Source organism: Macrobrachium rosenbergii, chromosome 4, assembly GCF_040412425.1.
Source record: "Macrobrachium rosenbergii isolate ZJJX-2024 chromosome 4, ASM4041242v1, whole genome shotgun sequence".
NCBI lineage: Eukaryota > Metazoa > Arthropoda > Malacostraca > Decapoda > Palaemonidae > Macrobrachium > Macrobrachium rosenbergii.
The window spans coordinates 48552582-48572680 of NC_089744.1; the positions used below are offsets into that span (position 1 = coordinate 48552582).

The 20099-nt window shown below is 37.6% G+C and overlaps 4 protein-coding genes across 5 annotated transcripts in view; 3 read left to right on the top strand and 1 right to left on the bottom strand.

Moving 5' to 3' along the window:
- LOC136834094 (heterogeneous nuclear ribonucleoprotein R-like) overlaps positions 1–20099 on the bottom strand; it is a 711768-nt gene that overhangs the window by 421649 nt on the left and 270020 nt on the right. The window lies entirely within an intron of this gene.
- LOC136837506 (protein SON-like) lies at positions 768–1731 on the top strand. The gene is made up of 2 exons (XM_067102349.1): positions 768–825; positions 1322–1731. Exons 1-2 carry the CDS (start codon positions 768–770, stop codon positions 1729–1731), a joined length of 468 nt encoding a protein of 155 aa, XP_066958450.1.
- LOC136837513 (protein SON-like) lies at positions 2015–4501 on the top strand. The gene is made up of 4 exons (XM_067102358.1): positions 2015–2027; positions 2134–2431; positions 2838–3170; positions 4240–4501. The coding sequence occupies exons 1-4, from the start codon at positions 2015–2017 to the stop codon at positions 4499–4501; spliced, it is 906 nt and encodes a 301-aa protein (XP_066958459.1).
- LOC136833982 (chaoptin) overlaps positions 12620–20099 on the top strand; it is a 207126-nt gene continuing 199646 nt past the window's right edge. Inside the window, exon 1 of one of the 2 annotated variants that reach the window (XM_067096255.1) lies at positions 12620–12857. The gene's annotated coding sequence lies outside the window, so the exon portion shown is untranslated. The remainder of the gene's footprint in view (positions 12858–20099) is intronic. The other variant, XM_067096263.1, reaches the window with a different exon arrangement.

Here is a 20099-nt window from a genome sequence, read left to right on the forward strand (position 1 = left end):
AGGAGCATATGATTTAGAAGTGTTATGAGAAGCGCATAACTGTTAGGAGGAGATACATATGATTTAAAAGTGTTAGGAGGAGAAGCATATGGTTCAGAATTGATAGGAGGAGAAGCTTATGATTCAGAAGTGTTAGGAGGAGAAGCATATGATTCAGAAGTGTTAGGAGGAGAAGCATATGATTCAGAAGTGCTAGGAGGAGAAGCACATGATTCAGAAGTGTTAGGAGGAGAAGTATATGATTTGGAAGTGTTAGGAGGAAAAGCACATGACTCAGAAGTGTTAGGAGAAGAAGGATATGATTTAGAAGTGTTACGAGGGGAAGCATATGATTGTTAGGAGGAGAAGCATATGATTCAGAAGTGTTAGTTGAAGCATATGATTCATAAGTGTTAGGAGAAGCATATGATTCAGATGTATTAGAAGTGGAAGCATATGATTCAGAAGTGTTAGGTGGAGAAGCATATGATTCAGATTTGTTAGGAAGAGAAGCATATGATTCAGAGGTGTTAGGAGGAGAAGTATACGATTCAGAGGTGAAAGGAGAAGCTAATGATGCAGAAGTGTTAGGAGGAGAGGTATATGATTCAGAGGCGATAGGAGAAGTATATGATTCAGAAGTGTTAGGAGGAGAGGCATATGATTCAGAAGTGCTAGGAGGGGAACCATAAGACTCAGAAGTGTTAGGAGGAGAAGCTTATAATTCAGAAGTGTTAGGAGAAGCATATGATTCAGCGGTGTTAGGAGGAGAAGTATATGATTTAGAAATGTTAGGAGGAGAAGTAAATGATTTAGAGGTGTTAGGAGGCGAAACATATGATCTAGGTGTGTTAGGACGAAAAGCATATGGTTCAGAAGTGTTAGGATGAGAAGCATACGATTCAGAGATGTTAGGAGGAGAAGCATAAAATTCAGAGGTGTTAGGAGGAGAAGTATATCATTCAGAAGTGTTAGTTGAAGCATGTGATTCAGAAGTGTTAGTAGGAGAAGCATATAATTCAGAGTTGTTGAATCATATGGTTCAGAAGTGTAGGACGAGAAGCATATGTTTTAGAAGTGTTAGGAGGAGAAGCATATAATTCAGAGGTGTTAGGAGGAGAAGTATATGATTTAGAGGTATTAGGAGAAGAAGCATATGATTCAGAGGTGTTAGGAGGAGAAACATATGGTCCAGAAGTGTTAGGAGGAGAAGCATATGATTCAGAAGTGTTAAGAGGAGAAGCATATGATTCAGAAATGTTAGGAGGAGAAGCATATGATTGAGAAGTGTTAGGAGGAGGAGCATGATTTAGAAGTGTTATGAGAAGCGCATAACTGTTAGGAGGAGATACATATGATTTAAAAGTGTTAGGAGGAGAAGCACATGGTTCAGAAGTGATAGGAGGAGAAGCTTATGATTCAGAAGTGTTAGGAGGAGAAGCATATGATTCAGAAGTGTTAGGAGGAGAAGCATATGATTCAGAAGTGCTAGGAGGAGAAGCACATGATTCAGAAGTGTTAGGAGGAGAAGTATATGATTTGGAAGTGTTAGGAGGAAAAGCACATGACTCAGAAGTGTTAGGAGGAGAAGGATATGATTTAGAAGTGTTACGAGGAGAAGCATATGATTCAGAAGTGTTAGGAGCAGAAGCATATAATTCAGAAGTGATAGGAGGAGAAGCACATGATTCAGAAGTGTTAAGAGGAGAAGCATATGATTCAGAAATGTTAGGAGGAGAAGCATATGATTGAGAAGTGTTAGGAGGAGGAGCATATGATTTAGAAGTGTTATGAGAAGCGCATAACTGATAGGAGGAGATACATATGATTTAAAAGTGTTAGGAGGAGAAGCACATGGTTCAGAAGTGATAGGAGGAGAAACTTATGATTCAGAAGTGTTAGGAGGAGAAGCATATGATTCAGAAGTGTTAGGAGGAGAAAGCATATGATTCAGAAGTGCTAGGAGGAGAAGCACATGATTCAGAGGTGTTAGGAGGAGAAGTATATGATTTGGAAGTGTTAGGAGGAAAAGCACATGACTCAGAAGTGTTAGGAAGAGAAGGATATGATTTAGAAGTGTTACGAGGAGAAGCATATGATTGTTAGGAGGAGAAGCATATGATTCAGAAGTGTTAGGAGAAGCATATGATTCAGATGTATTAGAAGTGGAAGCATATGATTCAGAAGTGTTAGGTGGAGAAGCATATGATTCAGATTTGTTAGGAAGAGAAGCATATGATTCAGAAGTGTTAGGAGGAGAAGTATACGATTCAGAGGTGAAAGGAGAAGCTAATGATGCAGAAGTGTTAGGAGGAGAGGTATATGATTCAGAAGTGTTAGGAGGAGAAGTATACGATTCAGAGGTGAAAGGAGAAGCTAATGATGCACAAGTGTTAGGAGGAGAGGTATATGAATCAGAGGCGTTAGGAGGAGAAGTATATGATTCAGAAGTGTTAGGAGGAGAAGCATATGATTCAGAAGTGCTAGGAGGGGAACCATAAGACTCAGAAGTGTTAGGAGGAGAAGCTTATAATTCAGAAGTGTTAGGAGGAGAAGCATATGATTCAGCGGTGTTAGGAGGAGAAGTATTTGATTTAGAAATGTTAGGAGGAGAAGTAAATGATTTAGAGGTGTTAGGAGGCGAAACATATGATCTAGGTGTGTTAGGACGAAAAGCATATGGTTCAGAAGTGCTAGGATGAGAAGCATACGATTCAGAGATGTTAGGAGGAGAAGCATAAAATTCAGAGGTGTCAGGAGGAGAAGTATATCATTCAGAAGTGTTAGTTGAAGCATATGTTTCAGAAGTGTTAGTAGGAGAAGCATATAATTCAGAGTTGTTGAATCATATGGTTCAGAAGTGTAGGACGAGAAGCATATGTTTTAGAAGTGTTAGGAGGAGAAGCATATAATTCAGAGGTGTTAGGAGGAGAAGTATATGATTTAGAGGTATTAGGAGGAGAAGAATATGATTCAGAGGTGTTAGGAGGAGAAGCATATGGTCCAGAAGTGTTAGGAGAAGAAGCATATGATTCAGAAGTGTTAGGAGGAGAAGCATATGATTCACAAGTGTTAGGAGGAGACACATATGATTCAGAAGTGTTAGGAGGAGAAGCATATAATTCAGAAGTGATAGGAGGAGATGCACATGATTCAGAAGTGTTAAGAGGAGAAGCATATGATTCAGAAATGTTAGGAGGAGACGCATATGATTGAGAAGTGTTAGGAGGAGGAGCATATGATTTAGAAGTGTTATGAGAAGCGCATAACTGTTAGGAGGAGATACATATGATTTAAAAGTGTTAGGAGGAGAAGCATATGGTTCAGAAGTGATAGGAGGAGAAGCCTATGATTCAGAAGTGTTAGGAGGAGAAGCATATGATTCAGAAGTGTTAGGAGGAGAAGCATATGATTCAGAAGTGCTAGGAGGAGAAGCACATGATTCAGAAGTGTTAGGAGGAGAAGTATATGATTTGGAAGTGTTAGGAGGAAAAGCACATGACTCAGAAGTGTTAGGAGGAGAAGGATATGATTTGGAAGTGTTACGAGGAGAAGCATATGATTGTTAGGAGGTGAAGCATATGATTCAGAAGTGTTAGTTGAAGCATATGATTCAGAAGTGTTAGGAGAAGCATATGATTCAGATGTATTAGAAGGAGAAGCATATGATTCAGAAGTGTTAGGTGGAGAAGCATATGATTCAGATTTGTTAGGAAGAGAAGCATGTGATTCAGAAGTGTTAGGAGGAGAAGTATACGATTCAGAGGTGAAAGGAGAAGGTAATGATGCAGAAGTGTTAGGAGGAGAGGTATATGATTCAGAGGCGTTAGGAGGAGAAGTATATGATTCAGAAGTGTTAGGAGGAGAAGCATATGATTCAGAAGTGCTAGGAGGGGAACCATAAGACTCAGAAGTGTTAGGAGGAGAAGCTTATAATTCAGAAGTGTTAGGAGGAGAAGCATATGATTCAGCTGTGTTAGTAGGAGAAGTATATGACTTAGAAATGTTAGGAGGAGAAGTAAATGATTTATAGGTGTTAGGAGGCGAAACATATGATCTAGGTGTGTTAGGACGAAAAGCATAGGTTCAGAAGTGTTAGGATGAGAAGCATACGATTCAGAGATGTTAGAAGGAGAAGCATAAAATTCAGAGGTGTTAGGAGGAGAAGTATATCATTCAGAAGTGTTAGTTGAAGCATATGATTCAGAAGTGTTAGTAGGAGAAGCATATAATTCAGAGTTGTTGAATCATATGGTTCAGAAGTGTAGGACGAGAAGCATATGTTTTAGAAATGTTAGGAGGAGAAGCATATAATTCAGAGGTGTTAGGAGGAGAAGTATATGATTTAGAGGTATTAGGAGGAGAAGCATATGATTCAGAGGTGTTAGGAGGAGAAGGATATGGTCCAGAAGTGTTAGGAGAAGAAGCATATGATTCACAAGTGTTAGGAGGAGAAGCATATGATTCACAAGTGTTAGGAGGAGAAGCATTTGATTCAGAAGTGTTAGGAGGAGAACCATAAGATTCAGAAGTGTTAGCAGGAGAAGCTTATAATTCAGAGTGTTAGGAGGAGAAGCATATGATTCAGAGGTGTTAGGAGGAGAAGCATATGGTACAGAAGTGTTAGGAGGAGAAGCATATGATTCAGAGGTGTTAGGAGGAGAAGCATATGGTCCAGAAGTGTTAGGAGGAGAAGCATATGATTCAGAAGTATTAGGAGGAGAAGCATATGATTTAGAGGTGTTAGGAGGAGAAGCATATGATTCAGGAGTGCTAATCGGAGAAGCATTTGATTCAGAAGTGTTAGGAGGAGAATCACATGATTCAGAAGTATTAGGAGGAGAAGCTTATAATTCAGAAGTGTTAGGAGGAGACGCATATAATTCAGAGGTGTTAGGAGGAGAAGAATATGATTTTGAAGTGTTAGGAGAGAAGTATATAATTCAGATGTGAGAGGAAGAGAAGCATATGATTCAGAAGTGCAAGGAGGAGAAGCATATGATTCAGAAGTGTTAGTTGAAGCATATGATTCAGAAGTGTTAGGAGGAGAATCATATGATTCAGAAGTGTTACGAGGAGAAGCATATGATTTAGAAGTGTTAGGAGGAGAAGCATATGGTTCAGAAGTGTAAGGAGAAGAAGCATAAGATTCAGAAGTATTAGCTGAAGTATATGATTCAGAAGTGTTAGGAGGAGAAGTATATGATTCAGAAGTGTTAGGAGGAGAAGCATAAGATTTAGAAGTGTTAGGAGGAGAAGCATATGATTTAGAAGTGTTAGGAGGAGAAGCATATGATTTAGAAGTGTTAGGAGGAGAAGCATATGATTATTAGGCGAAGTACATGATTTAGAAGTGTTAGGAGGAGAAGCATATGATTTAGAAGTTTTAGGAGGAGAAGCATATGATTTAGAAGTGTTAGGAGGAGAAGCATATGATTTAGAAGTGTTAGGAGGAGAAGCATATGATTATTAGGAGAAGTATATGATTTAGAAGTGTTAGGAGGAGAAGCATATGATTTAGAAGTGTTAGGAGGAGAAGCATATGATTTAGAAGTGTTAGGAGGAGAAGCATATGATTCAGAAGCGTTTGGATTTTCTTTTAATAAGCACATTGCTTCCTAATTTTCTGTAAACTGAATATTATAGGAATTAGATGCAAACATTTTATTTCCTGATATATTTCACTCTCGTTCAAATCTCAATAAAACCGTAAATGAATAAACCGATAATGTTCTCTTGCAGTGTACTTTTAACACTGCACATTCGAGTTCTTGAAACATCGCATGAACAATATTCATATATTGCAATACTGTTACGTTATAGTCTTTGTAACGACTGTTCGATAGACTTTGTCGTCATTTATCAATAGTTCTCTCTCTCTCTCTCTCTCTCTCTCTCTCTCTCTCTCTCTCTCTCTCTCTCTCTCTCTCTCTGTAATTAGTACTTGAGAGAAGGCTTGCATTAAACCAATATTCCACCTTTAGGGTGGGAGGGAAATGATATATCCTGTACTACTGGTATGGAATATTCTGTGATCCAGTAAAAAAATCTATAATTAATATTGTTTTGTTTTTTATTATGTCGACCGAATTGAAGCCATAGCTTGTTGATATCAAGAATTATGTAGATATGCCAATTTTCTTTTTCCAAATATGCAGTGTTTTATATACATTTAGAGATAATCATGAATATAATGATTTTCTAGGGCGCTCTTACAGTTGCTGTGTCATTACTTATTTAAATCTTAAAAAGTTGTAAAATTGGGTTTTACTAGAATTTCGCAAGGGCGTAATAGGCACCAACGAAGATTTGATCCGTACGCCACCTCTCAATGAAAATAGTTACGTAATCAAATGCTGCACATACAGTATATTTAATATACGAATAAAATAAGAAGTATGTTTTAAGGGTTTCTTGTTTCTACAGATATATACACGAAAGTGACAAAAAATATAATTCAAAGGCTGACAGGTCTACGAAAGAATGAAATGAATCACTCAAACGGTCCTCTAGCACGTCATTCCATAGTTTAAAAATTAGAATCAGCACAGGAATAACTTAACTATGACCGAACGAATTACTGTTTAAACAATGATACAATCAGCAAATTTTGTAAAATAAAGAAAACTTATCACTTTCCAATTTTTGAGATATAACCTTCACCACTCTCGAAAGATGGAGGAATCGTTCGATCAGATTGAGGTTAAGAGATTTGAATATTATAAGTGAAGTATCCTTCTGAAGCACAAGGGTTTGCCGATGAAGCGTAACGGCTTTCGAGTTTTCAAGGATTTTGCTTTCATGGGGTTTTTATTCGAATACATTTCTTTGCTTACTTTCCATATGTGCTCTGAATGTGAGTGTGTATTTTTATATATAATATAAATCTATTTATTTATATATATCACATTTTGTGTATATCTATCTAGCTATATACATACGTACATTATGTATATATAATACATATAATCAACACTCAATCACGTGTGGAACAGAAATAAATTTCTGACTCACTTCAGGATCGAACACAGGTCTTTCAATTGAAAGGCAGGGGCGCTGCCCACTAGGCCATACGAGTCATAAAAGAAGTTGGAACCTGAGGGCAACTGCACCCAAGGAATTACCTGGGCAAGCTAACTGCTTGCATACCAGCATGTTTTCCCCAACTTCCCGACTCAGCAATGACCCAATTGACAGCATTTTATTCGAATTATCCCTTCTGAGTGAATAAGATAGAAATAATCAACACAATCACCTGTGGAACAGAAATAAATTTCTGGCTCACTTCAGGATCGAACCCAGGTCTTGTGTGTTGATTATTTCTATCTTATTCACTCAAAAGGCATAATTCGAATGAAATGCTGTCAACTGGGTCATTGCTAAGTCGGGAAGTTGGGGAAAGCGCGCTGGTATGCAAGCAATTAGCTTGCCCAGACAATTTCCTTGGGCGCAGTTGCCCTCAGGCTCCAACTTCTTTTATGACTTACATGGCCTAGTGGGCAGCGCCCCTGCCTTTCAAGTGAAAGACCTGGGTTCGAGATGTACACAGAATGTGGATTTGGCTCGGAATTAAAATTGAAAACCTGGCAGTAAAAGAACAAACGAAACAAAAAACAATAGCAGTAAAATTTCCTCTATAACGTACAGTATTACCTTCACAATAATGGGGAAAGTTTTACTGTTGCGTGGGTAAGTTTTACCTGAATAATATTTATCGAAATTTAATTCAACAAAAAGCCAAGGACTTCCCAGAGAGGGAAGAGCCTGTTTGGGGTTCTTTGTTTACATATACACACAATGCTTTTCAATGCAAAATCAGATGGGACTGGCAATTTGATGGTATTAGTCAGAGAAAGATGAAGTAGATGAAACATGGAAGAGAACGTTGGGCCTGAGTCCAACAGGAATAAATTGCCAGCAGCTTTGAAAACCATTTGAAAGGAATCGAGAACGAATGCAACAGAGGTGTGGTCCTTTACAAAAGCTGGTAAAAACTTCTTGTTTGTTTCCTGAAGAAAAAGAGAAGTTACAGAACGTAAAAAGAGAGATTCTTCAATGTCAACAGTGGCCAAAGATGAAATGGAATTGGAAATGATGAGTCACGTTGAATTAGTCGAGTGCCCTTGAAAAACATGAGAAACTTCTGCATTTATTGTTCATGTGTCTTATGCAAAATTTACTAAAAATTTGAGGAACGAGATCAGCAGATCGTTGCTAGACAAATGATGCGTTAGAATTATTGGTAGTTTGAACACGAAGAGAAACTGGAAAAACAACATTAGAGTAAAAGTTTTTTATATATATATATATATATATATATATATATATATATATATATATATATATATATATATATATATATATATATATGTATATGTATATATGTGTACACATACATACACACACAAACACACACACACACACACATATATATATATATATATATACATATATATATATATATATATATATATATATATATATATATATATATATATATATATATATATATATATATATATATATATATATATATATATATCAATTACTTCACAAGCTTTACAGAGGAGGCTCATAAGAAGTGAATTCCTTTACCTATTCTGTGATTCACTGTTCTCTCAGCCGGCCATCGCAGTTGATTTTTACTCCTAAATATCAACATAAACACAGCCCTTTCATTCTTCCATCCATAGTAACATTCGCTGCGCCACCTTCCCTTGCTCCTTTTCACTCATACAGTAATCTTAATCTTGCTAACATTCAGTTTCATCTTTCTTCACCTACACCATAAAGCTCTTTCACCATATTCTTTAGCTTCTTCTTATTATCACTGACTAGCGCTATTTCTTCTATCATGAGCGGATCCCTTTTATGATTCCTCATGCCTGCACTGACATCTGTCCTTTCCCCGACTACTTTCATCACTCGTTGCATATAATATGAAGTCGTCATGGAGGCATAACTCAACCTAATCTGAAACCGAACTTTACCAAAACACAACCTAAACATAGTGTAGATATTCTATATTTTTTTACTCTTAAAAACCAGAGGTTCTGATGCATTTAGAGCGCTCTCTCTCTCTCTCTCTCTCTCTCTCTCTCTCTCTCTCTCTCTCTCTCTCTCGGAGTACACCTGGAGGTTAAATTCCGCCTCAAGGATGGTCCAAAGGTCCAAAGGAAAAACGCCACATCATTATAGGTTCGATGACAAGACGCGAAGGTTTTTATCCACTGGAAAATGTGTCCCTCGTACAATCAAGATGTCATTCTGAAGGATCTCTATAGGCATGAAGGCGTTTCTTTGTTAATGTGTTTGTGCATGGTCGTGTAAATGCAGTACCTACTAACACTTCAGTGAAGTACAGGCTCTTGATTTCGTAAGTTTTAATCTTTTTCTTTACTTGTGGTTTAGGGATTTTAATTTCCCTCATCTGCCATTCTTTATCTGATCCCTTTGTAAGGGTGTTATTAAACTTTTGTAGAATTATTAAGTGTAGTATATGTTTTATAGAGGAACCCATACCACACTAAATGCTGAAAGTAATTATATAATTAAAATTACTGCTTCGCACTACAGATATACCACAAACTAGCCTACCTATCATCTAAATTTCATTAACAAAATTTAAGAAACATTAAAATACACGACGATAGACTTACTTCTTTTATAGGAATGATTTGTAGTAAAGCAAGAAGAATTATTTAGTTAAACATAATATAATGAAATAAAGGGAGACTCAGTAAAAAAAATAATTTAAGATGACACATTACTACATGGTATACGTCTGAGAAGGCATCTGTTATCACTGAAGAAAAAAATTCTTATTTGCCAAGTACTGTATATCTTGCACCTTATCTGGCACAAAATAATTTTCCTCATAATTTAATACCTTTCCCTTCTCAGCCGCCTTTGTGGGCTGGTTCTCGGCCTTGCGTTATCTTGTTCAGTGGTATCACGGTTGAGCTATATCGATATAGCTCAACCGTGAGTGGTATTAGCGCAAATAACATCTGATGTGGCGGACGAACCTTGTTTCAGTTTATTGCTCTAAGTCATGCTGTCTTATTACCCTCAGTACCAACAGTTTTTACAAATAACGTTAGGAAAATTCGAAATTGTCTTCATGGATCTATCAGGGTTTTGCTTAGGAGATAATCTAGAAAAATGTCCAAGAGGGGCCACATCATGGGCTTGGCACAGTCTAGGAGGCTTGGTATTCTTGTTCTCAAATCTGGAGAGACTCTTTAAACAGTTCCTGCTAGACAGAGGCGAACCAAAGACCTTCCATCTGATAAACAACCCAGGTGTTACTTCAGGCTTGTGGTGTCCCCATTGTGCTCTGAGGCTCCGCGATCTTACGCCTCCTCCACTGCCAAGGGCTCGTGGTTCACATCGGGACTGCAGGAAGTCAGCTACATGAGGGTTGCTTCCTTTCGGTTGTAGGTCCAAGCCCGATGATCCACAACAAGCCTTTCATTTTCATCAGCACCTTACCATCACTTACTGGTCACCCTTGTGAAAGGGATCGTGCTGGCATACGGCCCATTTAAACTCAAGGTACCTTGTGTGAACTTAGCCAACCAACCAAACTACACGATGGTCCTCCACCTTGATTTGTACTTCAAGCCATTCACTTCCAGAATGGGACAGTCTCTGCCTTCCTCTGTGTTTCCTGAATTATTCGATCTCCTTCCTTTCAATAGGGGTGTATGTTATAGTTTTAGAGAAGTTGCACTTAAAATCATGCTAGTCTTTTAAACCATGAAAATGCGAACGGATGTACCACTTGCACAAACATAGTCCTCAATATCACTGAATGGGCACTTACACCCACAACCACAACCACACACACATATATTTGTCTGTGTGATTCAAGTAGTTAAAAGCATGAACTTCAGAATTTAATGAGCGCATTTATTCTGAAGAAATAACAATTATTTCAATGAACCATAATTTCATAATTGAAAAAGTAAAAATACTGCAAACTAAAACAATTACAAATCTAGATATAAAAAAAAATCCTCGATTAAAAAGGAAATGAAAATTCTACATAAGAACCAGAAAGTAGAAGTAATAGGAAAATAATTTTTTTTCCGCTCTTTTCACTATCCATAGTTGTAGCCTATTTACTGCACTTTTCGTTTGTGTCTATTCTCACAAGTTTGCTGTAATATACCTGCATGTTTTCGTTTTTAGCCCCATGGTGGGAAAGATGGTTTCCCCGCACCTTGGTTTGAAATCCTAATAAATCTTACGCTTTTCAAAGTTGAAAATATCATATATAAGTTGATATATATATATATATATATATATATATATATATATATATATATATATATATATATATATATATATTTATATATTTGTATATATATATATATATATATATAATTTATATATGAGATGGAATACTCATTCAGCACGTTAATGGCCATTATACTTTTTTCATAGAATAACAACTTTATATACATACACACACACACATATATATAATATATATACACACATACATATATATACTGTATATATATATATATATATATATATATATATATATATATATATATAAAGCTATCATTTTATGAAAAAGTATAGGGGCCTTTAACTTGCTGAATAAGTATTTTATCTAAATGTGATGTGTGCAATTGACAGAGCTTTATATAATATCTGAAGTACTACAACAGTTTTCCCTTCCTGGTTCAAAAATTTTCTGTTATTCCCCGTTTGTCACAGCATAAACAAGACTTTAGAGAAATATTAAAAGGTATGGACGACCACAAGGCTGTTCTGTTCAAGAAGCTGAGTCACTGTGATGAGAGCTGCGGCTTCAGACCATTTCGAAACGTGGATATTCTCAGCGGTTATCGCATCAGAATGCCTTTCACGTAAATGCCCCACACTTTGCCCGTAGCCATAACGGTATGGTCCCAGGGTGCCTTGCTACCAGGATAAATTGTATTCTACATCTTTAGGCTACTCAGATATCATCATCGCTTTCCTTAGTTTTTTAATAATATGACATGGTAATACCGCAAATGTTTATAAGAGCAGCGATACAAAGTAAAATAGAAAAGATGTATTCGAAAAAGTTGAAGGTGTTCACCTCAGCTGGATTTGTGATAGGTAAGATTTCTTCCACCTGTCCTGTTGAAGTTACTCCCCGAATGCGGTCTTCGTTGCTGCCAGACATCCGATTCAAGAAACTGTTTGCTAAATTTCACATTTGCTGTTTTCTCTTGCTGAACACTTACTATCCTTATTGACAATACTGTTCATATAGACTATTTATAATATTTAGTCATGTAGGCTAGAGATGCTTTAGATTTTATATATCACTTTGAGAGTTGACAATTTAGGAGTGGCATTGGCGATGGGCCAAAAGAGCAATTTTTCTTTCCCTTGTATCTTTACAACAGACCCAATATCTCGTGGCAGAATTCAGTTGATAATGAAAAAACATCACCGGAAATGGTATGTAAGCAGTTATGTACGCTTCTACAAACATTTCGGACAATTAGCAAAAATCAGTGTAATAATGAGTTAACATTTCCCAAAAGCGAGAATGTCTTGTACGATATCTTTTCCCACAGATGAGCGCTTGAGGTGGGGGTGGTGGGATCAGGGGTGGAGACTCTGTGTTGTCAAAAGTGAGGATGCGAATAAGTCAGTGCACCTGAATACTTCGGATTGTGTACGTACATCGCGGAAATTTTCCGCGTCGCGTTATTGACACATTGTTAAAACACTGGTGATCGGTGATTTATGTGAAACAAATTACTTGATATCTCGTAAGTGAGACTTGGAGAATACGCAGGAAGAGAAATATCCCAAGAGAATATATTTTCCAGTTACAGAAGCCGTTAGAAGAAAAAATTAAGGTGAGGTGCCTGATCAGTTACTGAATCCTTGGGTGACGTTCAGCTCATTTTTTAAATTTTCTGTTTTTATGAAAAGGTGTCCGGTACTTTTAACTCAGTTTTTACAACAGTATTTCTTTTTGCGATATTACTATTAAAATGATGAATAATACTAGCCGTAAAATGGTTAGCTTAATCAACAGGCAAGCCAAGCAGCCCAAAAATGTGTCCCTATCTAGGTCTATGTCTCCTGACTTTCCCCTCTTGGAACGAATATCGGTATTCGGTCAGAGCAATGAATTATGGAGAAATACTGTACGCCTGCTGTTAAAGAAGCTGAGGCCTTTTACTTACTGCAGATCTCAAAGTAACCAAATTTTATCTTTGTAAGCCTAAATCTTTCGAATTTCAGTGTGCAGGTTTACGTTACCTTGTGGACAGTGACAAAGAAACTGCAGTGATCGTGTTTAGGCCTACATGATTTAGGCCTCAGTAAGACCAAATTAGTGCACAGGACAATTTCCCTTAAGTCTCGGCCGCGGGAACATGCGATGCGTTGCAAGACAGTTAAACTTGAAAGGCATTTTCGATTATTCATCTGCTGTAGATCTCACTACCAGGGTTGCCTTCGGTCTGGTATTTGAAACAACCTGATTCATTTATTGACAACAGCGGCCTTACTGAAGTTTTCGGTAATGGTTAGGACTTGCAGTTGGTCCCGCCAGTATGTATGTTCATCACAGACTATATTAATAATTACTTATAAATTCGCGGTATGAGTGTTTCTGCATTGTAACTAGACTGTACTTTGTGCTTACAGATTTTCAAATCATAAGTTATAGATGTTGATCATCTCCTTTAAATGTAATATAGGTGTTTACTCCTTTATAAGTAGTTTTTCTTTAAAAAGAAATGTAGTAAAAATTATATATTTCCTCTCAGACTGGCATGAGCCTGATGTCATTATTAGCAGGAATGTTATGTAGGTGGATAAAGAACTGAAATGTTAGAGGTGCGTAGCATGAACTATACATTTTTCACTTTTGCCATGTGTCCTCCCTCCTTCTTGATAATCACTTATATGTGTCTTCAATTATATATTTCCGCTGTCTTAATTTGCAATAGTTAACTTTTAACAATCTATGAACAACAATTATGTAAAAGGCTTATTATCGAACACGATATATATATATATATATATATATATATATATATATATATATATATATATATATATATATATATATATATATATATATATATATATATATATATATATATATATATATATATATATACACGTCTGTCTGCATGTATTTTTGTATGTGTATGTGTAAGAAAAATGAGGAAGAACACGGAAAACCTCTCATGAATTTGCTTTACAGTTTATCTTAGTTTAACCAGACCACTGAGCTGATTAACAGCTCTCCTAGGGCTGGCCCGAAGGATTAGATTTATTTTACGTGGCTAAGAACCAGCTGGTTACCTAGCACCGGGACCCACAGCTTACTGTGGAATCCGAACCACATTATGACGAGAAATAAATTCCTCTAATTCTTCACTGGCCGGTCGGAGAGTCGAACGCTGGGCCAACAGCGTGCTAGCCGAGAGCTCTAACAACCCCATGAAGAACTGCTTTACAGTTTAATAAGCGCACATACCCAACTGTATGGGTATAATAAAATCTTTAGAATTACCACAGGGTCCTTCTCATTTTCTAATCTGGCTTTACGTATATTTGCATACGCTAATCTATACTTGCAAGTTTTCCAGCAGAATATTAACTGACGCAGAGGTTTGGATTTCCTGTCTGGTTTCACGACAAGATTTTGTTGTATGACTGGCCTCTTGTCATGGCGTTTGCCCAAGAAGAAAATACAGATTGAGAGATAGACTGAAAGGCTGACTGGAAAACGAGTGACCTCGAAGATTCTGACGTTATTAATTCTGTAAGGAACTAAATGTCCCTTCGAGCCTAAGATAGGGGATGTAAAACTGGGGGTGGTTGATGAGCAGCAATTCAGTTATTTTCGTCATTATTAAAATGCTGACATTTGAAAAGAATGCATACATTTATTGCTTGATTTTCTTTATTTTAGATTTCCCAAATTCTACTTTTCATTAATGCACTCTTGTCTTTCTAAAATTATTTACTGTATTTATCTTGACTGGGGTTAGCCCCGTGTAGGAAATTTTGGCAATTCCCCTCTGTAAAAGCATATAAGCATTCTGCTGAAGACGTCAAAAAAGTACTAAAAACCATTAATGTTTAAGCCAGGGTACGTCTTACGTCGAGACTAATGGAGATTAATGTGGTTAATGATACAAGATATAGCTCTTTTTTCAAAAGTGCATTAGTCGTCTGTCTGCAATGAAAGAAAACAACAGTAAACCTCTTGTTTTCGTCTCTCTTCCCTCGTGTTTGAGTGTCCCTAGACCAACTCTCACCTTGAAATTCGGAGATCACTTACCAAGGCGATGCCACCCTTGCCTGTGCCCTACCATTCATTTCATTTGCGGATTAGAGGCAGTGCTGACACTTTTTGAAAAGATATCTCTATGCTAGGAGATGGCACACACACACACACAGACATTGCTTTATATTTAATTGCCTTTAACCTCTTCTTTCGTTAATTTTCAGTATCTCTCTCTCTCTCTCTCTCTCTGTTAGATACAATAACTATGAAACACCAAACCTCAAACCTATCATGGGTCATTAGTTGACCTGGATTTTAATAATATATACTCTAATCGGAGACCAGTAAATATATATATATATATAATTTATATATATATATATATATATAATATATTATATATATATATATATATATATATATATATATATATATATATATATATATATATATATATATATATATATATATATATATATATATATATATATATATTGTATGCGTGTTTGTGAGTGTGTATGCACGCGTCCATCTGTGCAGGTTCTTCTCCATGACGATGTTTTCTGTGTCATTCTTGACTTCACTTGATCAGGCTCGCTCGCTCTCTCTCTCTCTCTCTCTCTCTCTCTCTCTCTCTTCCTTAAAGGTGTCTCACGTCTTTTCGCATTTGATCAATAAACTCCGTAAAGTAAACGCTGTTTAGTGCACATCACCAAATCGTTTTTTCTGAATCTGGTTAAACCACTTGCAAACCGGGTAGCCTTAGAGTGGTTCTCCCCAAGGTATCACATTTCATGGGTTCTAAGGGTTACGGCCTTAAACAGTTAAATGTGCTCTCTCTCTCCAGACATTGTAATCCTGTTGGTGTTAAAGATATGTAAGCCTCTTGATGTTGAAGATAAAGATAATTTTTAACGTCTCCTTCGTAGCCAAGAAAAACTCCCATTTCAATGCTTCTGTTGTCGTAAAACTCGTATGGTTGAATAAATGTTATATTTAACTGGAATAAAAATTGTAGACAAGCGCAGGCTGAGTACATTTCACATCTATAACACTAAAAATCATAATATACCTATGCGCTTCGTATGTTTGAGTTAATTTTCTGAGTTTAAGTATTCCACAAAAAAAAAAAAAATGGGCAGAGAGAGAGAGAGAGAGAGAGAGAGAGAGAGAGAGAGAGAGAGAGAGAGAGAGATGTATGTTTGTTGCGGTAACTGGAAGTATCAAATGGAAGTATTGAGGAATTTAACACATGACTCGCTGGGATTTTTTTGCAAAATTTTTACATATTTCAGAGAGTAACTCGAATACTCAGCCCAAATGGCTGAAAATGAAGGAAGAAAAAGTGAAAAAAATCAGATTCCTTAGTGCAGTACTGTCAATCTTTGTCTGTGGTTGGGAGCATTTGAATTTAACTTTACTTGGAATACGAATTTTTTAAAAACTTTTACTTCTTCATTTCCAGCCGTTTGGCCTGATTACTTGATTTACTCTCTGAAATCAGTGTACTTCGAGCGGATTTTTTTTCCTAATAAAAGCACTACCATTTCTTAAAAAAACCTGTGAAGTTATTGTCAGTAGGAAGTTTTTATTTGCTAATTCTAAAAATATGATTGCTATTTTACCAAAAAAAAAAAAATGCCAAGGTTGAAAAGGTTTAAAGGTCGGTCATGAGCAACAGAAGCAGGACACAGTGCCCCAGACCAAACATATCCTATCAGCGCCCAATCTCCTTCCCTCTCCACCTAAGCTAAGACCAGAGAGACCCAAGCAGTATCTGTTAATGTCTCAGCAGGTAGTTCTACAGTGTGCTTTAAACCCAAAATCACTAGCCCACAGGATGCTTCAAACTTCCAATCTCCAGCCAACCGGTAATCTTATGAGTTGCATTATACCCCCAGCTCCTAACCAGTTCTTATGAGCTGTATTATACCTTCAATTCTTAGCTCACAGGTAGTGGTATGGACGGCTTCAGATACCCTATAACCAGCTCACCGGTAACCATATGGGCTACTTCAAAAATTCAGTCCCTTACTCACAAGTATTCCTATGGGCTGCTTTATACTCGTAATCCCTAACTCACAGGTAGCCCTATGGGGTACTTCAAACTCCCAATTCCCAGCTTACAGGTAGCTGTGTTGGGTGGTTAAAATATCCAATCCCTAGCTCACAGGTAGCCTAGTCCTATGGACTGTTTTAAACTCCCAATAACCAGCTCACAGGCAGTTGTATGGTCTGGTTCAAATACCCAATCTCTAGCTCAATGGTAGCCTAATCCTATGGGCGTCTTAATACTCCCAATCCATAGCCCACCAGTAGCCTTGTTTCATACTCGCAACCCCTAGCTCACAGGTAGTCCTATGGGCTGCATCATACTCCCGATCCCTAGCTCACAGGTAGTCCTATGGGCTGCTTCATGCTCCCAATCCCTAGCTCCAGGTAGTCCTACAGGCTGCTTCATACTCCTAATCCCCTGCTCACAGGTAGTCCTATGGGCTGCTTCATACTCCCAATCCCTAGCTCCAGATAGTTCTATGGGCTACTTCATACTCCTAATCCCTAGCTCCTGGTAGTCCTATGGGCTGCTTCATACTCCCAATCCCTAGCTCACAGGTAGTCCTATGGGCTGCTTCATACTCCTAATACCTAGCTCACAGGTAGTCCTGTGGGCTACTTTATACTCCCAATCCCTAGCTCAGAGGTACTCCTATGGGCTGCTTCATACTCCCAATCCATAGCTCACAGGTAGTCCTATGGGCTGCTTCATACTCCCAATCCCTAGCCACCATGTAGTCCTATGGGCTGCTTCATACTCCCAATCCCTAGCTCCAGATAGTCCTATGGGCTGCTTCATACTCCCAAACCCTAGGTCGCAGGTAGTCCTATGGGCTGCTTCATACTCCCAACCCCTAACTCACAGGTAGTCCTATGGGGTGCTTCATATTCCCAATCCCTAGCTCACAGGTAGTCCTATGGGCTGCTTCATACTCCCAATCCCTAGCTCACAGGTAGTCATATGGGCTGCTTCATTCTCTCAGTCCCTAGCTCACAGGTAGTCCTATGGGCTGCTTCATACTCCCAACCCCTAACTCACAGGTAGTCCTATGGGCTGCTTCATACTCCCAATCCCTAGCTCCAGGTAGTCCTATGAGCTGCTTCATACTCCCAAACCCTAGCTCACAGGTAGTCCTATGGGGTGCTTCATAATCCCAATCCCTAGCTCACAGGTAGTCCTATGGGCTGCTTCATACTCCCAATCCCTAGCTCCAGGTAGTCCTATGAGCTGCTTCATACTCCCAACCCCTAGCTCACAGGTAGTCCTATGGGCTGCTTCATAATCCCAATCCCTAGCTCACAGGTAGTCCTATGGGATGCTTCATACTCCCAACCCCTAGCTCACAGGTAGTCCTCTGGGGTGCTTCTTACTCCCAATCCCTAGCTCACAGGTAGTCCTATGAGCTGCTTCATACTCCCAAGCCCTAGCTCCAGGTAGTCCTACGGGCTGCTTCATACTCCCAATTCCTAGCTCACAGATATTCATAATATGGACTGCTCCAAACACCAGATCCTTAGCTCACAAGCAGCCATATGGTCTGCCTCAAACTCCCATTTATAGCTCAATGGATAGTAAGATTTATTGCCAGTGAAATTTTTACAAGGTTAGATCATATTTGTTTCATTTCGATAGTGTACTCAAATACCATGTGATGATGATGATGATGATGATGATGATGATTATTATCATTATTGTTATTATTATTAAGATGAACTCTATTCATTTGGAACAAGCCCACAGGGCCAATGACTTTAATTTCAATCTTCCACAGAATATGATGTTCATATGAGAGAAACTGCAGCGACCCTTCTGCCCCTAGCTGCAACCCCTTTCATTCCTTTCACTGTACCTCCATTCATACTCTGTTTCTTCCATTTTTCTTTCCACCCTCTCCTCACAATTATTTCATAGTGCAACTGTGAGGTTTTCCTTCTATTACGCGTTTAAAACCTTTCCACTCTCAATTTTCCTTTCAGCGCTGAATCACCTTATAGGTCCCAGCGCTTGGCCTTTGGCCAAAATTCTATATTCCAATCCATTCCATTTGAGAGAAATAACAGAGGGCAATAGGAAATACAGAGAGAAGAGATCAGTTATTAGAAAAAATAAATTGAATTAATAAATGCATAAAAATTTAAATAAATGATTAAGGTAGAGGGAGAATTGTTTCAGGGTAGTAATTCACTGCATCTTCGTTTGAACTTGATTTCCAATTAAAATATACACTTACTTGAGGTACTAAACAGAAGATGCTAGGTCCATTAATTCTTGTATTATTTTATACTTTGGAGAACCGACAGGAAAAGTAACCAAATTTAGCAGGAACACAAAGGAAAGGAGAAAATAACCCTTGTGAAATTATTAACAGGTAATGTTTTACTTGGGATAGTGGAGGGGTTCACAAAATATGTGGATACTGTGGTTATTATGCTTATTTCCCTTGCATATACCATTCTTGACTGACTCAGAAAGAAAGCGAAAGCTTTCCGGTTTCATATAAGGATTTTTTGATGTTGAAGAATATCATTTCGCTTGTTGGGTTTGCACACAAGCATGCTCACACACACATGTACATCATGTATACATTATAGATATATATATATATATATATATATATATATATATATATATATATATATATATATATATATATATGTATATAGAACAAATAGGACGACGAAAAGGAGGTGATACATATTCAGCTTTATTTACAGCCAACGTTTCAAAGCATGGCTTCATCATCAGGGCTAAAATACAAAAATAACAACAATTAAAATCAATACAAAGGAC